Below are 18,568 nucleotides of genomic sequence, written 5' to 3'. Positions count from 1 at the left end.
CTGGGGTTAGTTCCTCTTTTTAGGACTTCACAGAGAAAGTTTCTTAGCATGCTAATGTGCCATCAGCACAGGCTGCATGCAAATGTACGAAACCACAACAGCAAAACAAAATGTATGCAGCTCCTCTATATTCACTCTGTTAAGAAAAAGAAACATGCAAATGAATCACACAATGTAGTCCCTAACTGTCCTGTGTAAAATTTAGCATGACGCTAATTTAAACAAACCTTGTGTGTTACTAATGTTTGTTTTTCTACGTTTTAACCATGATGAAATATTTCGGTAGTTTTTGTGAGTAATGCATAATAAGAATTAGCTTTGGTTAATGATGAATGTTTCTTTGAACTTAGCGAGCTTAGCATAACATGGTAAAGCTATTAAAGATAGAGCACTATTGAACATATGTATTGTTCACATTACATATCATTTTTAAGTTAACAGTTCTTCTACAAAGTGAACGCTTTATAATCAAACAAAAACCTTTAGGGCAGGTCCTTTCTCTACGACCCATAAAAACTAATGGGGTGAAGATCATGGCTAGCTACAATGGAACAGTAAGCAGTGACCCTGCAAACCCACAATGAACCACTGATCAAAGGCAGCTGAAAAAAAAAGATTTCCTCTTCATGTAACGACTGCTTTAGAACATTTCTAATGTGCATGCGTTGTCTCTTATTGATTTCCAGGCCAGTTTTAAATAATCATTGAGCACGCAATGTGCAATCTATCCCCCACCAAACTGTTCTGACTTGTGGTGTTAAATGTGTTTCTCGTTATTTTTTTTAATGTTCCTTTTTTTTTTTTTAGTTCAGACAGAGACATTCAACCTGGTCAAGATCCAAATTGCATTGAAAACTTACCCTCCTCCCACAACAAAACCCCTTTTTGCAGCCTTATTAGTTTCTTTTCTCTTCAACTTACTGTGTAGTAGCAGCCACAGGCTGAGGGTAAATTTCTGCTGTGGTACATTTTACACTACTCTACCCATAAGGCTTTGCTTCTGTTAACCATGTTTTACTTGGCTCTCTTACAAGATGTCAACTCTAAAACTAAAGATCAGTGACTTATCTCTCTCTCTCTCTGCAAATATAAATTTCCTTGCCATAATCATCACTAAATTGCCTCATTCCTTTTGCAGTGTCATTGGTTGACTTGAGATCAAGTATTCCCACCGGAATGCATTGTTTTTGACGATTTTTTTTGACGTGAAGAGAAACATGCAATTTGCTTTTAGGTAAAAATTTTTACACATACTGTATTTGTATGATGTATTCTTGAAGATAAATCATTTATGTTCAAAAAGCATTTCTGATGTGACTAGCATGCTAACAGCAGTGTTGATGGAATGTCAAAGTCAAATTGGTAGCGTGAAGAGTTTTAGGCTGTGTGGAGTCGAGTCCCGCACAACATCTCTGTTTATTTCTAGGCTTCCTGTTGGTATGCGGCCAGCAGCATTCTGGGTAAATCTAGAGGTGTCCTTGTGGCAAGCAAAAAGCCATTTGTCAGATATAACACATACACAGTGACATATGCCCACAAAAGCTCACTCTCACATTCACACACATTCGTATGCAAAAACACGCACAAAAGCGTTCACCGTTGCGTTCTCGTGTGTTGTCAACAGAGATTAAACTAGTTTATTATTTTCAAAGAGGAAAAAAAAAAATTACGCAACAAAAATCAAGTCTTTTTTTACACTAGTGATTATTAAATTTGTACAACCATTCAGTCTGCATTACATAAAGAAATAATTCTACATCTTTGTTTCTTTCGTATTTTTGGTACTCTGAATTATACATACAAATAACAAATACAGGAACTTTTTTCACAATGCATATAACCTGGGCCCAAAGAAGTCTTTCATGTGAATACGTGTGTGTGTGTGTGTGTGTGTGTGTGTGTGTGTGTGTGTGTGTGTGTGTGTGTGTGTGTGTGTGTGTGTGTGTGTGTGTGTGTGTGTGTGTGTGTGTGTGTGTGTGTGTGTGTGTGTGTGTGTGTGTGTGTGTGTGTGTGTCTGTGTGTCTGTGTGTCTGTGTGTGTGTGTGTCTGTGTGAACACAAACCAATTGCCCAAGACCTATAACACATCCAGAAGAGTAGCTGGAAGTCTGTGAAACAGACCTGACTACAAGTTTTAATGCATTACACACCATTTTCCTTTCTACTTTTCTTCTCCCTACTTCTCATCTCCTACTTTTTTCATCATTCGGAAATCGTGGGCCATGTCGCCACGCCATTCCTTCTTCCAGGTTTAAGTCGTACCCTTCTTATCATTAGCTGCCCATGGGCATTTCCTGTCCTCGCCTTTTTCTCATTTTGCTCTTTAAAAAGTCTTCATTAAATGTATTTCAGACATTTTTTTTTTTTTACAAATATATGCAGAGTTCATCTCCTGTTGTCATTCACAGCTCGATTCCTCATGTCTCACGGGGAGGGGAAGGGTGGGGGATGAAGAATAAGAGATGTGTAGAAGAAAAGGAGCAGGTTTTGGGAATTAGAGAAGCTTAGTTTAAAGTCATGTAATGGTTGTGCCTTGATGCCCACAGGAAAGATGGCATTTGTACACAAATGAAGGTTGACATCAGCGCGAGGGTTTCGTGATTGGAGGGGCGATGAAGAAAGTCATTGTCTTTTCTCTTTCATTCTCACTGTCTCTCCCTCATAATGCGGGGTATGGGGGGGGGTTACCGTTTTAAGCGGGGCATACCGAAGTGGAGAAGGGGTCTTGTGGGGGGGGCTTGTAGCTCAGACGGCGCACGTGAGAGAGCTGGTTCAGGGTCGGAGGGTTGCGGCGGGTGACAGGCTTCAAGGTTAACGGTGCTTTGAGACGTCCACCGTCAGGAGTTTGGGCGGCCGGAGGTAGCAGGGTGCTCTAGCCCATCGCCGTCACCATACTGGAGGGGTGGTGGGGGGCGAATGGCAAGCTGGAAGAGGGGTGCATGGGGGTGGGCGTGGTCAACATGTGGCCGGAGTGCGAGAAGGGAGGGAACGAGCTCATGTGACGCGACAGGGCGGCCGGGCTGAAGGAACTGTTCTTTTCCATTAAGCTTTTGGAGAAATCATCCATGCTATCATGGGACTTTTTGCTCTTCTTGGACTTGCTGGACATCTTCCTGTTCCGGGTCTGGATGCCCTCCTTCTTCATGGTAAGCGGTCGGTTGATCTGCGAGGAGAGAGACGGCAGACTTTTAGTAATGGCCACTGGACCGTCCCGCTTACATAAGACGTTATTATGATTTTCAAACCACATCCAGAGGAACACATTATTGCTAAGAGATCGGTCCTTCATATTTTAGAAGAGCTAAATCCAGTTATGTTTCTGTTAGGTATTAACCTAATCTGAGATGTTTCTCCTAAAAATTCCAAATGAGAAATAAAAATAGACACAAAGGAGGCAGTTGTTGATATATGGTCAAATTAATGTGGAACGCACAGATAATTTGGTCTTGGAATAATGAGTTCATAATGAAATTTCTGACTTTTGATGAATATCTTGGCAAATCGGAGCACGGTTTGAGACATAGTAAGAAACATCTGAGAAGTCGACCTCGTGTCTTTCCAAGCCTGTTTGACTTTCTTTCCTCTATGAAGAAGACTTTCAAAAGAAGATAGTGTAAAAAATGTCTCAGTGTTTTTTTTTTTATGTACATACAATGAAAGTCAAAGGAGTCCAATGTTGTTTTGGACCCTTTTGACATCCATTGCATGGACAAATACAGTTGAAACATCCTTTCATTTGTGATCCACAGAAGAAAGAAATCCATACATGTTTGGAACGAGTAAACAATGACAGAATATTCATCTTTTGGGTGACTTTAAGCAAAAGCCATATTCTCTCCATCTAATCTCTGTAATTGCTGTCTTGGAGAAACAGTTGAGATATTAAACCGATCTCATTTACAATTTCTCCTTCTTACGGGCAAGTTGAAAGCTGACACCTCTTTAAATCACGGTTTCTGGGATTGGTCGAACAATGAGGGTCACTTTACACACTCATAGAGAGACCCTTTAATGCTTTGAGTTCAAGCATGTTCTGATGGTATGTAATAGAGTTTCATTATAAGACAGATATATCGGTTTCTTTGTTCGAGTGAGCGTGGCTGTACATACAAGTGTGTATGTCGGGTCATAGGACTAGGCTGGATTTAGCCTCTGGTTCCCTGACGCCAGGCATGGGAACATGCCAGTCTTGCCAAAGAGAGAAACCCCAGACTCCGGCCAGCCGGGTTCAAGCGCAGTAGCACTGCCACAGCCGTCTGCCAAAGCCTGCTACTTTCACCCCATAATTGGACTGTTTCTTTCTCTCTCTCTCTCTCTCTCTCTCTCTCTCTGTCTTAAAACACTCTAGATGCTTTGCGCAAGAGCTATTAAGTGATACTAAGAAGTACTTGTTTATGGATGTTAACGCGTTTGATTGTTTTTGAGACTTTAAGACCTAATAAACTGTGAGCTTTCTACTGTTATTTCACCATTTTGATTTATGAAAGACTGATAAAATCCACAAAAATGTGAATGTGAAAATGTGAGTACATTTTGAGTAAATGTTTTAAATGTCCACTGTAAAAGAAAATGATGATCAATAAGTTATGACAACATGTTTTCACATTGCTTTAACTCATCAAAACAAGTTAAGCAACATTCAACTTTTTTTATAAGTTACGAGATGTATCATTATGTTATATCATTCATTTCAGCTATTTATAAATTTGTAGCACTCATTTGCTAGCAACGAACTGGATTATATAAAAAACATATCTGAAAAACATTCTGCCACACTGTACTGTATATATCTGGACTGACGCCTGTTATCGGAAATCCCATATTGGCCAACCACAAGTGTAAATGTGAGTACCAGTGTGTGTGTGTGTGTGTGTGAACTCACACCCCAAAGCGAAACTGCTCATTTGAAACATCTCCATTGGGCGCTAGAAAACACATGCTTATAGCTGTCGGCTATTAAAAACACTCTTAAATGTTGTTCAGTTCAATTTTTTTGTGCTTAAAATGACCACATAAAAAAACAGAGAAAGAAACAGGTCAGAAGTCTAACCCCAAACTGACAGACATACAAATACAATCACAAATCAGATCTTATTACAAATCCCTGTCGGCTTAATGAGATATGGGAGTGGTAGTGATAATGCAAACATGCGAGTTAGTGAAGTACACTCTGGAGAGAGCTTAATTTAGCATGCGAAATCTGGAATTTAATTCAAAGAAGGCCGACCTTAACAGAAAATGGGACGTACCAAAACAAACTAATTTTCCAATTATCCAAACTCTTGGTTGTTTCGAACGATAATACGTGTTATTCGTTTCTCTGATAACCTAGGTCAAGTTTAGGGGATTTTTTTTTTCTCGAGTTCTTACACAACAGTCAAAACCAACATGGCAAAATGATTTAAAAGGTTGCGCTTGAGTGACTAGTAGGGGAGTGTAACAGGACCGTGGGGCCTCAAAGTGTGATGATACAGGATACCAGAGCTGATTAGGTAGAATGAAAATGTTCCCCGGCATATGTTTAACATAGAAATACCACCAACTGAAGTGTAATTCAATAGTACAACAGTACTAGCAGTTTAGCTCCAACATAATAGAAATAAAAATAAATAATAATATGAGGAAGAACAAAACAAATCTCAGTGGGCAATTGACTCGAACGTCTTGCGACCATTGGGGAATGTTTAAAAAAAAAGCGTTTTAGAATGGGTTAAGTTGACCCTGGGGATCGGAAATCATCACTTTAAAAATCGTTTCTGCCTTAAATTTTGGAATACAATCACCTTGGAAGTTTAAGTAATTTCAAATGAAATTACATTAAACTGACTTAAAAAATTGAGTTGAATATTGTATACATTTCTTAACTTATTTTGATGAGTTAAAGCAATGTAAAAACATCAGGCCAATCAGACAGGCCTTGGGAAAAAACGCATCAAATCAGAACTTTTTCGTTGGGAATGTAAAAATTAAACGGGTGTGATCGATTATAATAATGGTCCATTCATATAAATTTGTAGTAATTTTTGAGTAGTTAGTTTCACTTCTCACAATGGTGTGAATGTAGTAAAAGATAGAAAGAAAGAAAGAAAGAAAGAAAGAAAGAAAGAAAGAAAGAAAGATAGATAGATAGATAGATAGATAGATAGATAGATAGATAGATAGATAGATAGATAGATAGATAGATAGATAGATAGAAAGAAAGAAAGAAAGAAAGAAAGAAAGAAAGAAAGAAAGAAAGAAAGAAAGAAAGAAAGAAAGAAAGAAAGAAAGAAAGAAATGGCATGACATGGAAGGTGCCATCATGCAAAAAGAAGATAGAAAATATCTTACTAGATAAGTGTAAGACAGCTATGGAGCTTACATTGTGTAATTTGTAATAGAGGCCGCAGGCATTGCAGACGGGATCGCCGTTTGCATTTCTCCGCCACAGTGTCGTCGTGGTCGTTTGACAGTTTGCGCATGAGGTCCCTGCTCGTCTGGCTGCCGACTGATGGACACACAGAGAGAGAAAGAATCACAGTTATTACACTCATAATATAATAACCAAAGATGATGATTGCATTCCTACAGTGCTAATGGCCCCCAACCCTCCTGTTTCCTGAGCTTGCAAATGTTTTTTAAGCGATGCAGAACTATGTGAGAGGAAAAGAGATCTCCATAACACTGGTGCCTTAAACTCTTGGGTAAAAATAGTGCCTTGCACACATGCCCTTTCAAGCCTAAATATTTACAGAGGACATGAAAGCGCTGGTTTAAATAGTGCCCATTAAAAGCTGATGACATTTTCCCGTTAAATGATGGAGAAACAGCGGCTCTGCATGAAATGGATCCACGTTTAAACATCAACCTTCAAGTTAGATATTAGCCATCCTTATTCACATCAATATGCTGCACTAAAATAGCTTGCTCTAAATTAACATGCATTGATTAAAAGCAGTTAGAATTATTAATTATAAGCAGTTACTGACATAATCAATTATCATAAGTAAAACAAAACAAAAAACAATGGGGGGGGAGGAAAATTCAAAAGAAATGCAATGAATTTGGAGGGATCAGCAATATTTTTTTTAAATGGACTATGCAGAAAGAAAATTCATGCTGCGTTTTGGGGTAATACAGAAATACTGAAGTAATGACAAATTATTAATTAATGCGTGTTGAATTCAATTTAAAGGCGCAGGATTGATTGAAGTCGTCGAAGCGTCATAATAGACGACGTTGGTGTCTTATGATTGGCTGTTTTTTTTATTGTTTGTCTGTTTTTCTCGTTTGTGCATTAAAAAAGACAACTAAATTGTATTGCCGAATGAGTTAAATTCAAATAAATTAGGAAACATTTGTAGCCTACTTTAAACGCAATTTTATTCCTGTTTTAATCTTCTTCATACTATTATTTTCTAGAGTAGTTTTTTTTTTTGGCTCAGTGAACATCAATCTGAAGTCGTGACTCCTGTCCGCGCGTTCTCGCCCGTATGTTTAGACTGCGGGAGCGAGCGCTGTTGTTCGAGGAGTTTTATCAGCTGCGCTCAGATATCCGCCAGTCTTTTCCTGGGAAGTCGGCTTTTCACATTAGAGAGGGAGAGAGAAGGCCAATGCCAAAATAGCAGCGCTCGGACTATTTCTCTGCGCCTCAAGAGCTTCGGCTCTATCCAAAGCCCGAATATATGCCAGGCCATTGAAAACACAGTGTTCCTCTCTCTCTCATGTATTAAATCCCTGTGAAACAGTGTCCCTGCTGAATGTCGCATTGTCAGAATTGAACCTAATTTCTGCAGACATATTTGACCTGTTCGAGCTGATCGCCTCCCACGCGTATACTCATTTGAGATAAGCGCTCGTTTCACAACACTTTGAAGTCTCTCCGTGACGAATTTCGTTATGCTGACTTGTAGACACGGTGTCAGCAATATTTGCGATAAAATAAAAATCATCCGGGGATTTTTGTGTCGAGCGGGGGGAAATAAATAAAAAATAAATAAATAATAATAAATAAATTAAAATTGAAAAAGAAAACAAAAATAACTTACAAATTATTGCTAATAATAATAATAATAACTGCTATTGCTTAATCTAAAAAAAACGAGACCTGCGCTTGGCGAGTCAATTTCTTGCAGCTAACACTTCTTCCTGGGTAGAGAAAGAGAAAGACAGAAGTGTCATTAATACAGTGCTATAGAGCAACATACCAGCCTCCGCTTGGGCTTGATGAGGGGTCGGTTCTGTCCGTTCATCTTGTGGTATAGTCCGCAGGCGTTACACAAATAGTGACCGGTGCCATCCCTCCGCCACAGAGGAGTCGAGGTGGCCCCGCAGTTAACACATTCTCTACCCTCTGCCAACAGAGACACACACACGCATGCACAACTGATTTTTTAGAACCACTGAAACACACGTCCATGCACAATCACAACTACACAATCTTAGGCCATTGGTGAGCACACTAAAAACACCAGTGGCCAGTCGCATTGATTTGTACAAACAAAACACAATATTAAATATCAACATTTTACACACAAAATAATGACTAATAATTGTATTAATATTACGCAAGTATGCACATATAGCAATTACTAATAATTCAATACTTATAAATATAGATATGAAAAGGCATTATCAAAAATACACATTCTAAAAATTCGCATGGATAAAAAAAATGAATATGGAATGCATTAATAACAAATGAATATTATTATTACTATTATTGTTGTTGTTGTAACTATTATTAATGCATTACCAAATAGAAACATTGTCTAATATGACATCACTGAGCTTAACTTCTCAATTGTCAAATATGACATCATCTGATAAGATCTACAAATAACTTGGCGGTTCTAAGTAGGCAATGCTGTGAAAATGTGTTCTTCAGAGGTTTTATCAAACGTATCATGCTCTGCAACGATGCGTTGGCAATGCATCATTTAATAGAAGAGGGAATCGCAAATATAATATAGCTGAATAAAGACTCAATTTCCACAGAAACAACCTCCCGGTTCATTAAACCACGTGACTACACTGTAATAATAATAATAATAATAATAATAATAATAAATTAAGTAGCTACAATCAACTTGGAATAATTATTCTGATATGTTATTTGTTGATGTTATGCTTTATGGCTGAAATCATGTTAAATGGATTGGGTAACAGTAATGAAAGCGTCGGTCTAATTAACTCATTGTGTAACCTGCTCTCTTTACGTAATTAAAACACAGTAGCGTTTGATTGGCATTCTTTCCGTTTGACTGACAGGTGAAGGGCGCGCGCCTCACATGTTCAGTGACCCACGCCTCCGGTCTCTCCGCTGAAACGAAAAACAACCTCGTCGTGCAGCCCCAAACCCCCACCCCCCTTTACCCAGCAGCATTTCTGCCCTCATTTGTGGCGCGAGACTCTTTTGCTCTACAAACTGCCCCAAACCCACAAAAGCTCGCAAGCACATTACCACAGATAGAGACGCACGCAATAACGGAGCGTTCTGATGCATCTATGTAGTAGGATAGCAAACATGTTTAGTTTCAAAAACAAAACCTAAAAAGAACAATACTAGACCTTTTGTGGAATTATATGCTGTGGTTACTGTGCAAACTATTTCCATAATATAATTATAATATCTATAATATAATCCAAATGTAGGCCTACCTAAGTGATAAAATAGTAACCAGTTTAAATTAGCTATCAATAATCTGTAGGCTATCTGATTATGTAAAAACTTGATAAAAAAAAAAGAATAACACACAAGTTAAATAAATTATAAATGGGGTGAATAGATATCATCTATCTTTATCATAAAATCAATCGCTATAGACTGATTTATTTTTAAAAAAATGTCAGTTGGCTAATCGCATTTAAAAAGCTGGTTGACCTTTAGAAATGATTTTCTCTGTGTGTTTGGATAACACTCTGTCTGTGCATGTCGGCCGCGCATTGCGCCAGCTCATTCGTTATTCCGAGCGATCCGCGGCGCATCCGGAATCTATCAAAGTTTCTGCGCAAAGTAAACAATGCAACTGTCGCGTGCAGCAGTCTGAAAATAATTGGATTAGCTTAAACATATAAACACGAGAGAGATGGGGCCGTGCACTGCGAGGCACAAGAGGAGCAAGAGATGAGAGAGAAAACACGCATAGGCTACACACACACACACACACACACATCTACATCCGGAAAACCCTCGCGCTCCGCTTTAAACGTGTAGACTCATCTGCATATGCTGAGCGACGTTTAATAAATCAAGGAGGCTAATTCCGCTTTGTAGCTAAACGACATTAGATATAATATTCTCCAAAGCGTAATATAATAATGATATTCTGTAAGGCAGCAGACGTGTTAACAAATCTATAATTTCTATAAAGGAGAACGGTCTATTGCGCCTCGATTATTTTAAAATGATACCACAACAGAAAAAGATGAGATTATTGAATCATAAATTAATCAAGCGAACAGGATTATAATCTAGCTCAAATTAATAATATAAATTACACAAAATTAGATTTATTTATCATTATATTTATTTTTATTGTACTTATTGTATAGCCTTTTCTCGATGTAAACATCATAAATCACGTCAGATTTAAGGAGTGGAGCCATTCTTTGAACAAGGGATGTGGACTGTGCCCAAATTCGATAGCCAAGCCTTGGCACAGACCAAAAAAATGAGCTGAACCAAATCAATAGTCAGGGAATTTGGATAACCTGGGAGGCTGTTTTTGTGGAAAACGAAAAGAATGGCAAGTGCACAATAATAGAGCTCAACTACTGAATGATCTGACTATGATTATGTTAGTAAAAATCAAAGGGTAGTAAAGCGCACGCCTACCTGAACAGGACCTTGTTTTTGGTCTCGTTTTGGAACCATAACTAGAAGAGGACCCACCTATCAGGCTACTTGGTGGGAAGAGCCCCGGCCCGTAATCGGACACATATGGGTAAGTGGCGATGGGATGGTGCGCGGAGGACGCGCCCGCTCCGATAGAGGCCATGCTCCGACTATGAGCCGAATCCAGCTTCATGCTTTCTGCCAGAGACACCTGGTACTTAATGCACTCTTTGTCCTCCTGCCGTATGGATGAGCCCGAGCCTGACGTGGAAATTGAGGGGTCAGGGGACACATCTTTAGGTGGAGTGGGGGGAAAGGTGAAGAGGTGTGGGCTCGGGTGTCCACCGGACAGCGAGGAGGAAGAGGCTGGGGGGTAGACGGACAGAGGCCCAGGGGAACTGTGGTGTATGGAAGTTTTAGGGAAAGGCCCGAGGTTCCAGGGGGAGGTACTGTGGTGAGAGCCGATAGGTTTACTTCCATCGAGCCAAGGAAGAGAGCCGTGCAGCAACGATGGGCGACACACCTGACTACCTGCGGAAACAAAAGACAAGCCTGCTGTTAGGACAGGGCGAGGTGGGATTCGGCACATTAATAAGCCACGAAATAACATCAGAACCATTATTTATGCATACACCAAAAAACAGGGACAAGATAAATAGCCTATTTTTACAACACAGCGCTGCAAAACCAAGCAGTCTACATTTTGATTGATATGTCTTTCTACGCGCATCTGTTATTTAAATGCGCCGAAACCATTGTAGCAACGGCCTTTTATTGCATGAAAGAACTAGTGCAACTTGTCTTAATGAGTAACACTGTGAAACTGCACGTAAAGGCCTACATTACTCTGAGAGGCTTTTGGTGGCGCAAAGGGTCCCAATTAACAGCCCTCACGAGTTTCGATATCTCACCCACCCAGTATCTAGTGAGGCTGCTCGGATCTTGAGAGTTCGTTTGTTGTTGAGAGCTCATGTGTTTCGAGATGGGGTGATTCAAACGAGAAACAAGATCACGCTTTTGCCCCATTCCGCTCAGGAAGTCATGTCAATAAAATAAAGCCACTTTTCTTCCGCACTAAAAAGTCAAGTGCATATGACAGGAAAAAAAATGCGTTTCATAATTTATAGAGTTCTGAAAATCATTGAATTAAAACCCAAGCTAGTGCTAATATAAATATTTTCACCAAAATATGTATCATAACCTATTTTTACCAATCAAATATATTACAACGTTTTCGAATAACATTTTTTTTAAATCACACTTAAATTAAATTAAAGGCTTTCTGAAATGAATGGGATGCATTGCGTTATCTAATATTACACAAATGTTGTATGACCTAAAAAGTTAAACAACCATAGAATACTAGAAAGATGTGAAACCAGTGACACACCACTTCAGGTAAGCCACACGTAAATTACTCTGACACTGTTCAAAAGAATCCTAAGAATAGTTCCTTTTACTGTTACATATTATTAATTCAGTTAGAACACAGATGAATAATGTAAAATAGACTAACTGGTTATAGAATTAGGACTGGTTTCGTCAACTTACTGTGAGGTGGCGGTGGGTACCTCTGCACGGCCCGAACCGAGTTCCCGTAGTACGGGTGGTTGCTCTGTCCGTCGATATTAAACAATACATCCACATCTTCCGCAAGTTGATACTGCGACGGGTCCATGTAGGAGTGTCCCAGTCCCGGGTGGTGTGACTCGGGATGCTGGCCGTTAATGACCGGGTGATGATGGGTCATCCATCGGGGTTGCTCCGGACTTACTTCCATCGTTTTCTCTCTTTTTTACTCAGCAAACGTTCATACAATCACCGATACACACGAGAGTTCAAAAAAAGTCCAAACTCCTCCTTTGTTTAATCCACTGGTTCGAATATTTTGAACTTCCGATCACCTGAAATTGAACAAGACAATTTGTTTTTTACAAAGTCCGTCCGTTCGCCTGTGTTCTTTCTGTCATTGGCAAATTGTCAGAAGCTTGTATAAAACCGGATCCGTCCGTTCGATAAACGCGCGTTAACTTCTGAAAGTCAAATGGATTTATAGGCTACTATTGTTGGTCATAAGTCCGCGTACGCATCCAAACGCGGGCGTCAAGTTCCGCCAAGTATTTCAGTTGCGCTGCGTATACTCAACAAGTGAGCTTGACGCTTTCAGGCCGAGCCGGGTCGATCTGGATAAGTTTTCTGCCTTATGACTGAACACAAGTTTGATCAAATCTGTGTTTATGCGCAGTAGTAACCCTCTTCCCGCTTACTCTATTTCCATCCCTCCCTCTATCTCTCTCTCTCTCTCTCTCTCTCTCTAGTGCTCACTCCCTCTGTCTCTGAATGCACTGCTCTCTCTGTGTTTTTTTACAGTGAAGGCATTCTTTCAGGATGGCGCCAGTCAGCTCAATGCTCGCAGACAGCTGTGGCGCGACGCAACTTAAGGAGGGTCTGTGGTGTCATCAGCAGGGGCGGGGCCCAACAGCCTGGACTAATTGAATAAAGTGGGCCAGGGAAAGATGACCAGGAGCTGCGCCCAATTCTGCTTCCCATTCATATACAGAATGGAGTATATATATATATATATACTATATATATAGCCTATATATATATATATAATTTTTCGTGTACACAATATTTATAAAAACACAAACACCTTCCGTAATAAATATTTAGGCTTGGTTTTAAAAACAATAAATAAAAATTGGTTCATAAGGTAGCAATTCTCTACTTAAAAAAGAAAAGGTATGAAAGCTGTCACAGGGGTGGTTTTTCAAAAGGCACACCTTTGTACCCAAAATGTCCATATTGGTACCTCAAAGGTAGCCTACATATTGGTACCAAAAGTGTACAGTATATACTAGAATAGTTTTTGTAGGATGAAAGTAATGCATTTCAATCAGGACCATGCCAGGGTCTGAAATAGAAACATAAATGTGTCTTCTCAATGTCTCCCAAAATTATTTCTTAAACAGATTTTTAGGGAAGTATTTATTAGCTGCATAGTAAAATACATACATAAATAAACATAAATAAATAAGGAAGTATCAACATGTCCTAACGGGAACCATCGTTGTTCTGAGGCCTGCTGTCTTTCAGGTTTACACGACTGTGTGTGTGTGTGTGTGGTGCTATCAGTGGCAGCTTGTGGGGAGTGTATTCTCTTTTAAATTGTGACAGTGCGTCCTCTCGCGGTGACAAGCGCGTTTTTCTAATGGTTCTCTATGAATGTTCAAAGGAGGCTCTTAAACCCTGACTGCGACATAGTCCTTTTTCTCTTCCCGCACTTTAAAACACGGGCTTTCCCCGGCTGCTGAAGTCTGTGTTCTTTAGGCTATTCCGTGAAGGACACCAACATCATTATTCATTTAAGGTGCCATGACATGTTGCGATGCAAATACATTACAGATTCAGTAAGCGCGGTTAAAACTTTAACCTTAATATGTAATGGGAACGTATTTATTGGCACATTAGGGAGCAGTGTCAGGTAGATTATTCACTATTATTGTACTGTAATAAGGGGGATTGGCCCTTAGGGTGATATTTTGTCTGTAATGCTCCGGGTTGGCCGTCCCGTCCCCACAGATTGACTAAATATAATTGGGCTGCTCGTTTGATGGTCTGAAATGCGCAGATGATGGCCAGCCCTGTCGACGCTGCTGGGCGTGACGTCAGTAAACAGGCAGGAAATATAGACTAGCCTACACATTGGAGGTAAAATATGTACTCTGATTATGTTTAACTCGCGATAGCAATTCCTAGGTGTCCAGAAAACGATACATTTCCCTGCTACTCAAAGAATGTGATTTCAACTGAAATATATATTTATTTAAGCTAATAAACAGGCTATAACAATAGCCTAACAATAATTTCAATTCCTTCGCGCGACGAAGCTTCCCTCATCTATAAAAACCCCAACATATTTGAAGAGAAATGGTTGAAAATGCTGATTCAGGAAATGTGTATTTTCTCTCCCTCCCGTACGAAGAGGAAAGCCTCTTCTTTCGCTCGTAAAGACCGAAGTTGGATGGAAAGTCTTGCACTGGCTCACTGTCATTGTCGAGCTGTCAGCGGACGCGTGTAATGATCCGCGCGAGCTATTATCCCGCGCTCGAGCGTACATTAGAGGTACTCGAAGACAACGCGCGACGGTAAAAGTGAAATCCTGATTATGTGTTTTGTTTCTTGACTGAATGTCTTAAGCCTAGTGCGCGGGACATGGATGGAAGCCGTTCCGAACACTACAGACAGAGTTTGAGAAGTAGAGGCGCCCTCACAAGAAAATGTTGTAATTTATCACACTTCGGGCTGTCAAAACAAAATATGGACTACAATCCCATTATAGGCCTACAGCTGTAAAGTGTTACACAAGGAAGAAAGCAAAAAATATAAGATAAATAAAATAATTCGAGACACAGGCTAAATTGTATAGGCATAGTATAGGCTATATAATCATATAGGCCAAGATCATTTGAAAGATGCGAAACACACACACACACACACATACATACATACATATATATATATATATATATATATATATATATATATATATATATATATATATATGTGTGTGTGTGTGTGTGTGTGTGTGTGTGTGTGTGTGTATATATATATATATATATATATATATATATATATATAAAATAGTAATGCCTATATATAATGAGGGGTGGGAGGATTTTAAATCAGACCCATTCTTTTTTAGCTCGGGCCAGCAGGCTGATTCATTGACGGCACAGTAAATCGGTGGTAGACAGCGATACTGGGTCAGGTTGAAGATTGGGTAGATAATTTGTGAATGATTATGTCAGACGAGGCAGATTAAAATCAGGAGGCATCACACTTTTCACTGTGGGTGAGAACTTAAGACCCGGCCGTTTTATTTTAGTCCTATAACAAGGGTTAGAAGATGTGCGCTGATAAGACGCTTTGTTTTTATCGAGCACCATTTATAAACACATAAAACCTTTTTGTAATAATTTTGACTCAGTGTGTTTTCGAACGGTCGTGTAGATAATAAAATCCGAAAGCTGGTCATGACAGAGGCCATAAAAAACAGCGGGTGCACAATAATAATAATAATAATAATAATAAAAACAAACATGCAACTGCAACTACTTTTATTATTAGTGTTAGTAGTAGCATGTTGTTGTCATCGTTTTTTTAATATACAATTTAATTATATTATAAACATAATCAAAACAACTGCGTTCTCATCCGCTTTCATTTTTGGTTGATCGTGGAGGCGAGATCGATTGTTACTTTCAACTTGACTGATTTTCTCATTTCTCATACATGTAGACTACACACACACACACACACACACACACACACACACACACACACACACACACACACACACACACACACACACACATAAAAAAAAAATATATATATATATATATATATATATATATATATATATATATATATATATATATATATATATATATATATATATAATACAGGTTGTATGGGGAAGAATGACATTTTAATGCAAGCCTCCATGACGCCTGTGACCAGTTGAAGATGTTAGGAGATTTGATGAAAGGGTCGCCCTAGACTGCCCAGGTAAAGCTGTCCAAACAGAGCGGGGTGAACCAGAGGACACACACTTCACCCCAGCTACCGAATGATAAAGACAGGGGAGGGGGGTTCAATAACGAAACATGAGCGCTACACTTGCAATATTCACGCATTTGAGGGCTTGTTCGTCACATTTATTTTTAAGCAACAAAACGTTTCTCCTCTCAGTTACCAGCTGTGGAAAATCACAAAGGAGGTTAACTGTAAAACGCAATTTGGAAAAAAACAGTAGGCTAATAAAACAACAATTATATATATATATATATATATATATATATATATATATATATATATATATATATATATATATATATCAACACAATTAAAAATAACATACGCTTAATAATAATAATAATAATAATAATAAAAGGTAGCCTAACTCTGAACATTAAGACAGACTTGGGCGGATTGTAATTCATGTACTTCGTCTTTTCAAGAACGAACTTTCTTTCTGAATTCGTATGCTGTGTGATCGTGTTCTATGTAGGTTATAGCTACAGCAAATTCTTAGAACCCAGTCGAGGACGCGAAATTCTGATAGTTGCGTCATAATGAGAGTTTGACTTATTTCTAAGAACAACTGACAAAAAAAGTGATAGGGGAAAAACGCTAGAGCCTCGAGTGCAGGTTTTGTTTTTGATAACTCATCGCTCGAAAGAGAGAAACATCTGAAGACTAAAGGTTTTCATTCGGTGCTGATGATGATAGCAAAACTCGACACATCTGCAACATGCCAAACAATTCATTTTTTAAAATATTCGTTATTTTGTCTCCCTTGGTTATTCGTTCTTATTAATCCATCGCCGGTGCCTTCGAAATATGAATCCGTCTGCTCGTATAACATCAACCTGTGTTCGGCTGCTTTAGGCCTAATGTATTTATTGATCTCCACTGGTGCTCTTTTTGGGATGTCGCATGTAACAACTTCATAAACAAAGAGGCGCATCGAAGGAATATTGTCGTTCAAACAAAAAGTGCATCTCTTCCTTTCGGTCGAGTGCTGATTTGAGGACATGGTTTCAGATCATTTCAGTGTGCATCTGAATGGAGTGGCCGGTCTCGTGCTATCAGGGAGAAACAGCTGTTTTACGCGCATTCAGCTCCAAATCAATGGAAGCTGCTGCACTCAACATGCAAATACAAACCAAACGAGCTTGCGCCCATGAAAGACGGCCTATGATGTGCCTTAATGTCGTGTCCTCTTCTTTCTGTTTTCAATGCTCTTCAAACCAGCAAAAGATTTGCATCCCCTCTCTCTCTCTCTCTCTCTCTCTCTCTCTCTCTCTCTCTCTCTCTCACACACACACACACACACACACTGGAAGCGCAGTTTCAGCAAATCCACGTCTCTTTATGACCCATTGCGGGGCTAATCAGATCAATTTCACGGGTTAAGCGAACCATACTTGCTCTCACTCAGGTGGTAATAGATCATTAAAAACCTTCATCTAGAGGTCGGTAGGCGGGAAAATGACTCTTAAGATACAAGAGCGTCCATAAAATACCACCACAATTGTCGGAAAGTGGACGTGGGTGCTGGTGAAACGTATAGCCTATTTATGTGTCGGGTGAAATGAATAAGCTCATAAGAGTTGTCATCTACACGTCTGAAATTGTTAAATGACTGTACCACCCTCATACAGAGCAAAACATGCATGAGTGTCGATGAAAATTTTTATATATATATTAAACGGACATTAACCGCAAACCAAACATGTATCCGCACCAAAAACATGAAATGGAGGGACAAAGCATCAGAAGATCTGGGCATGCATAATACTATGGTAGCAAATCGATGTATTCGACAGTTTTTGGGAGCTAGGCTAATTGTAAAAGAGCTAGAATTAGTTAAAATAATCGACGGAAAATATAAATCCGAATATTTACTGACCTGCGGAATTGTGGTGGACGCGTGGTCAGGCTTTTTTTTTTTTTTTTTTGCTGGGCTTCAGATGTGAAGTGACACACAGATGGAAGTGCCGATGGCATTTACAGCAGGAGAGAAAAAAACTAGGCTCCTTTTTTCTTCTAGCCTACACTCTCTCTCTCTCTCTCTCTCTCTCTCTCACTCGCGCGCGCGCACACACACTTACCGTACTTACTGTACACCAAGCGCGAGCTCTTCCGGGTCGGTGCAGGCTGCGGAGTAAAAACACACACTTAATCT

At 39.4% G+C, this 18,568-nt stretch overlaps 1 protein-coding gene across 4 annotated transcripts; it reads right to left on the bottom strand.

The window, feature by feature from the left end:
• Positions 1-1,592: 1,592 nt before the first annotated feature.
• LOC143741249 (transcription factor GATA-3) lies at positions 1,593-18,464 on the bottom strand. Of its 4 annotated transcripts, none has more exons than XM_077233669.1 (6): positions 18,293-18,464; positions 12,367-12,719; positions 10,816-11,346; positions 8,186-8,331; positions 6,361-6,486; positions 1,593-3,162 (listed from the first exon to the last, which is right to left on the bottom strand). In XM_077233669.1, the coding sequence occupies exons 2-6, from the start codon at positions 12,593-12,595 to the stop codon at positions 2,872-2,874; spliced, it is 1,323 nt and encodes a 440-aa protein (XP_077089784.1). In that variant the 5' UTR covers positions 12,596-12,719; positions 18,293-18,464; the 3' UTR covers positions 1,593-2,871. The 4 variants fall into 4 exon arrangements, with proteins under 4 accessions (XP_077089784.1, XP_077089785.1, XP_077089787.1 ...); XM_077233670.1 differs by having other exon boundaries at positions 10,873-11,346; positions 18,293-18,446; XM_077233672.1 differs by lacking the exon at positions 8,186-8,331 and adding an exon at positions 8,086-8,126 and having other exon boundaries at positions 10,873-11,346; positions 18,293-18,419.
• Between the last annotated feature and the right edge of the window lie 104 nt (positions 18,465-18,568).

This window comes from Siphateles boraxobius, unplaced genomic scaffold, assembly GCF_051911475.1.
Source record: "Siphateles boraxobius isolate OS27281-9 unplaced genomic scaffold, OSU_SipBor_1 181, whole genome shotgun sequence".
In the NCBI taxonomy this organism is placed as follows: Eukaryota; Metazoa; Chordata; class Actinopteri; order Cypriniformes; family Leuciscidae; genus Siphateles; species Siphateles boraxobius.
This window is presented reverse-complemented; position numbering and strand designations above follow the sequence as displayed.

What these genes read in the sequence shown, in the direction of transcription:
- LOC143741249 (XM_077233669.1), bottom strand. Translation starts at nt 12,595, where the DNA reads ATGGAAGTAAGTCCGGAGCAACCCCGATGGATGACCCATCATCACCCG. An exon ending in GTACCCACCGCCACCTCACA is followed by an intron (nt 11,347 to 12,366) that starts GTAAGTTGACGA and finishes TTGTTTCCGCAG; the next exon opens with GTAGTCAGGTGTGTCGCCCA. An exon ending in TCTATTACAAATTACACAAT is followed by an intron (nt 3,163 to 6,360) that starts GTAAGCTCCATA and finishes CTCTCCTCGCAG; the next exon opens with ATCAACCGACCGCTTACCAT.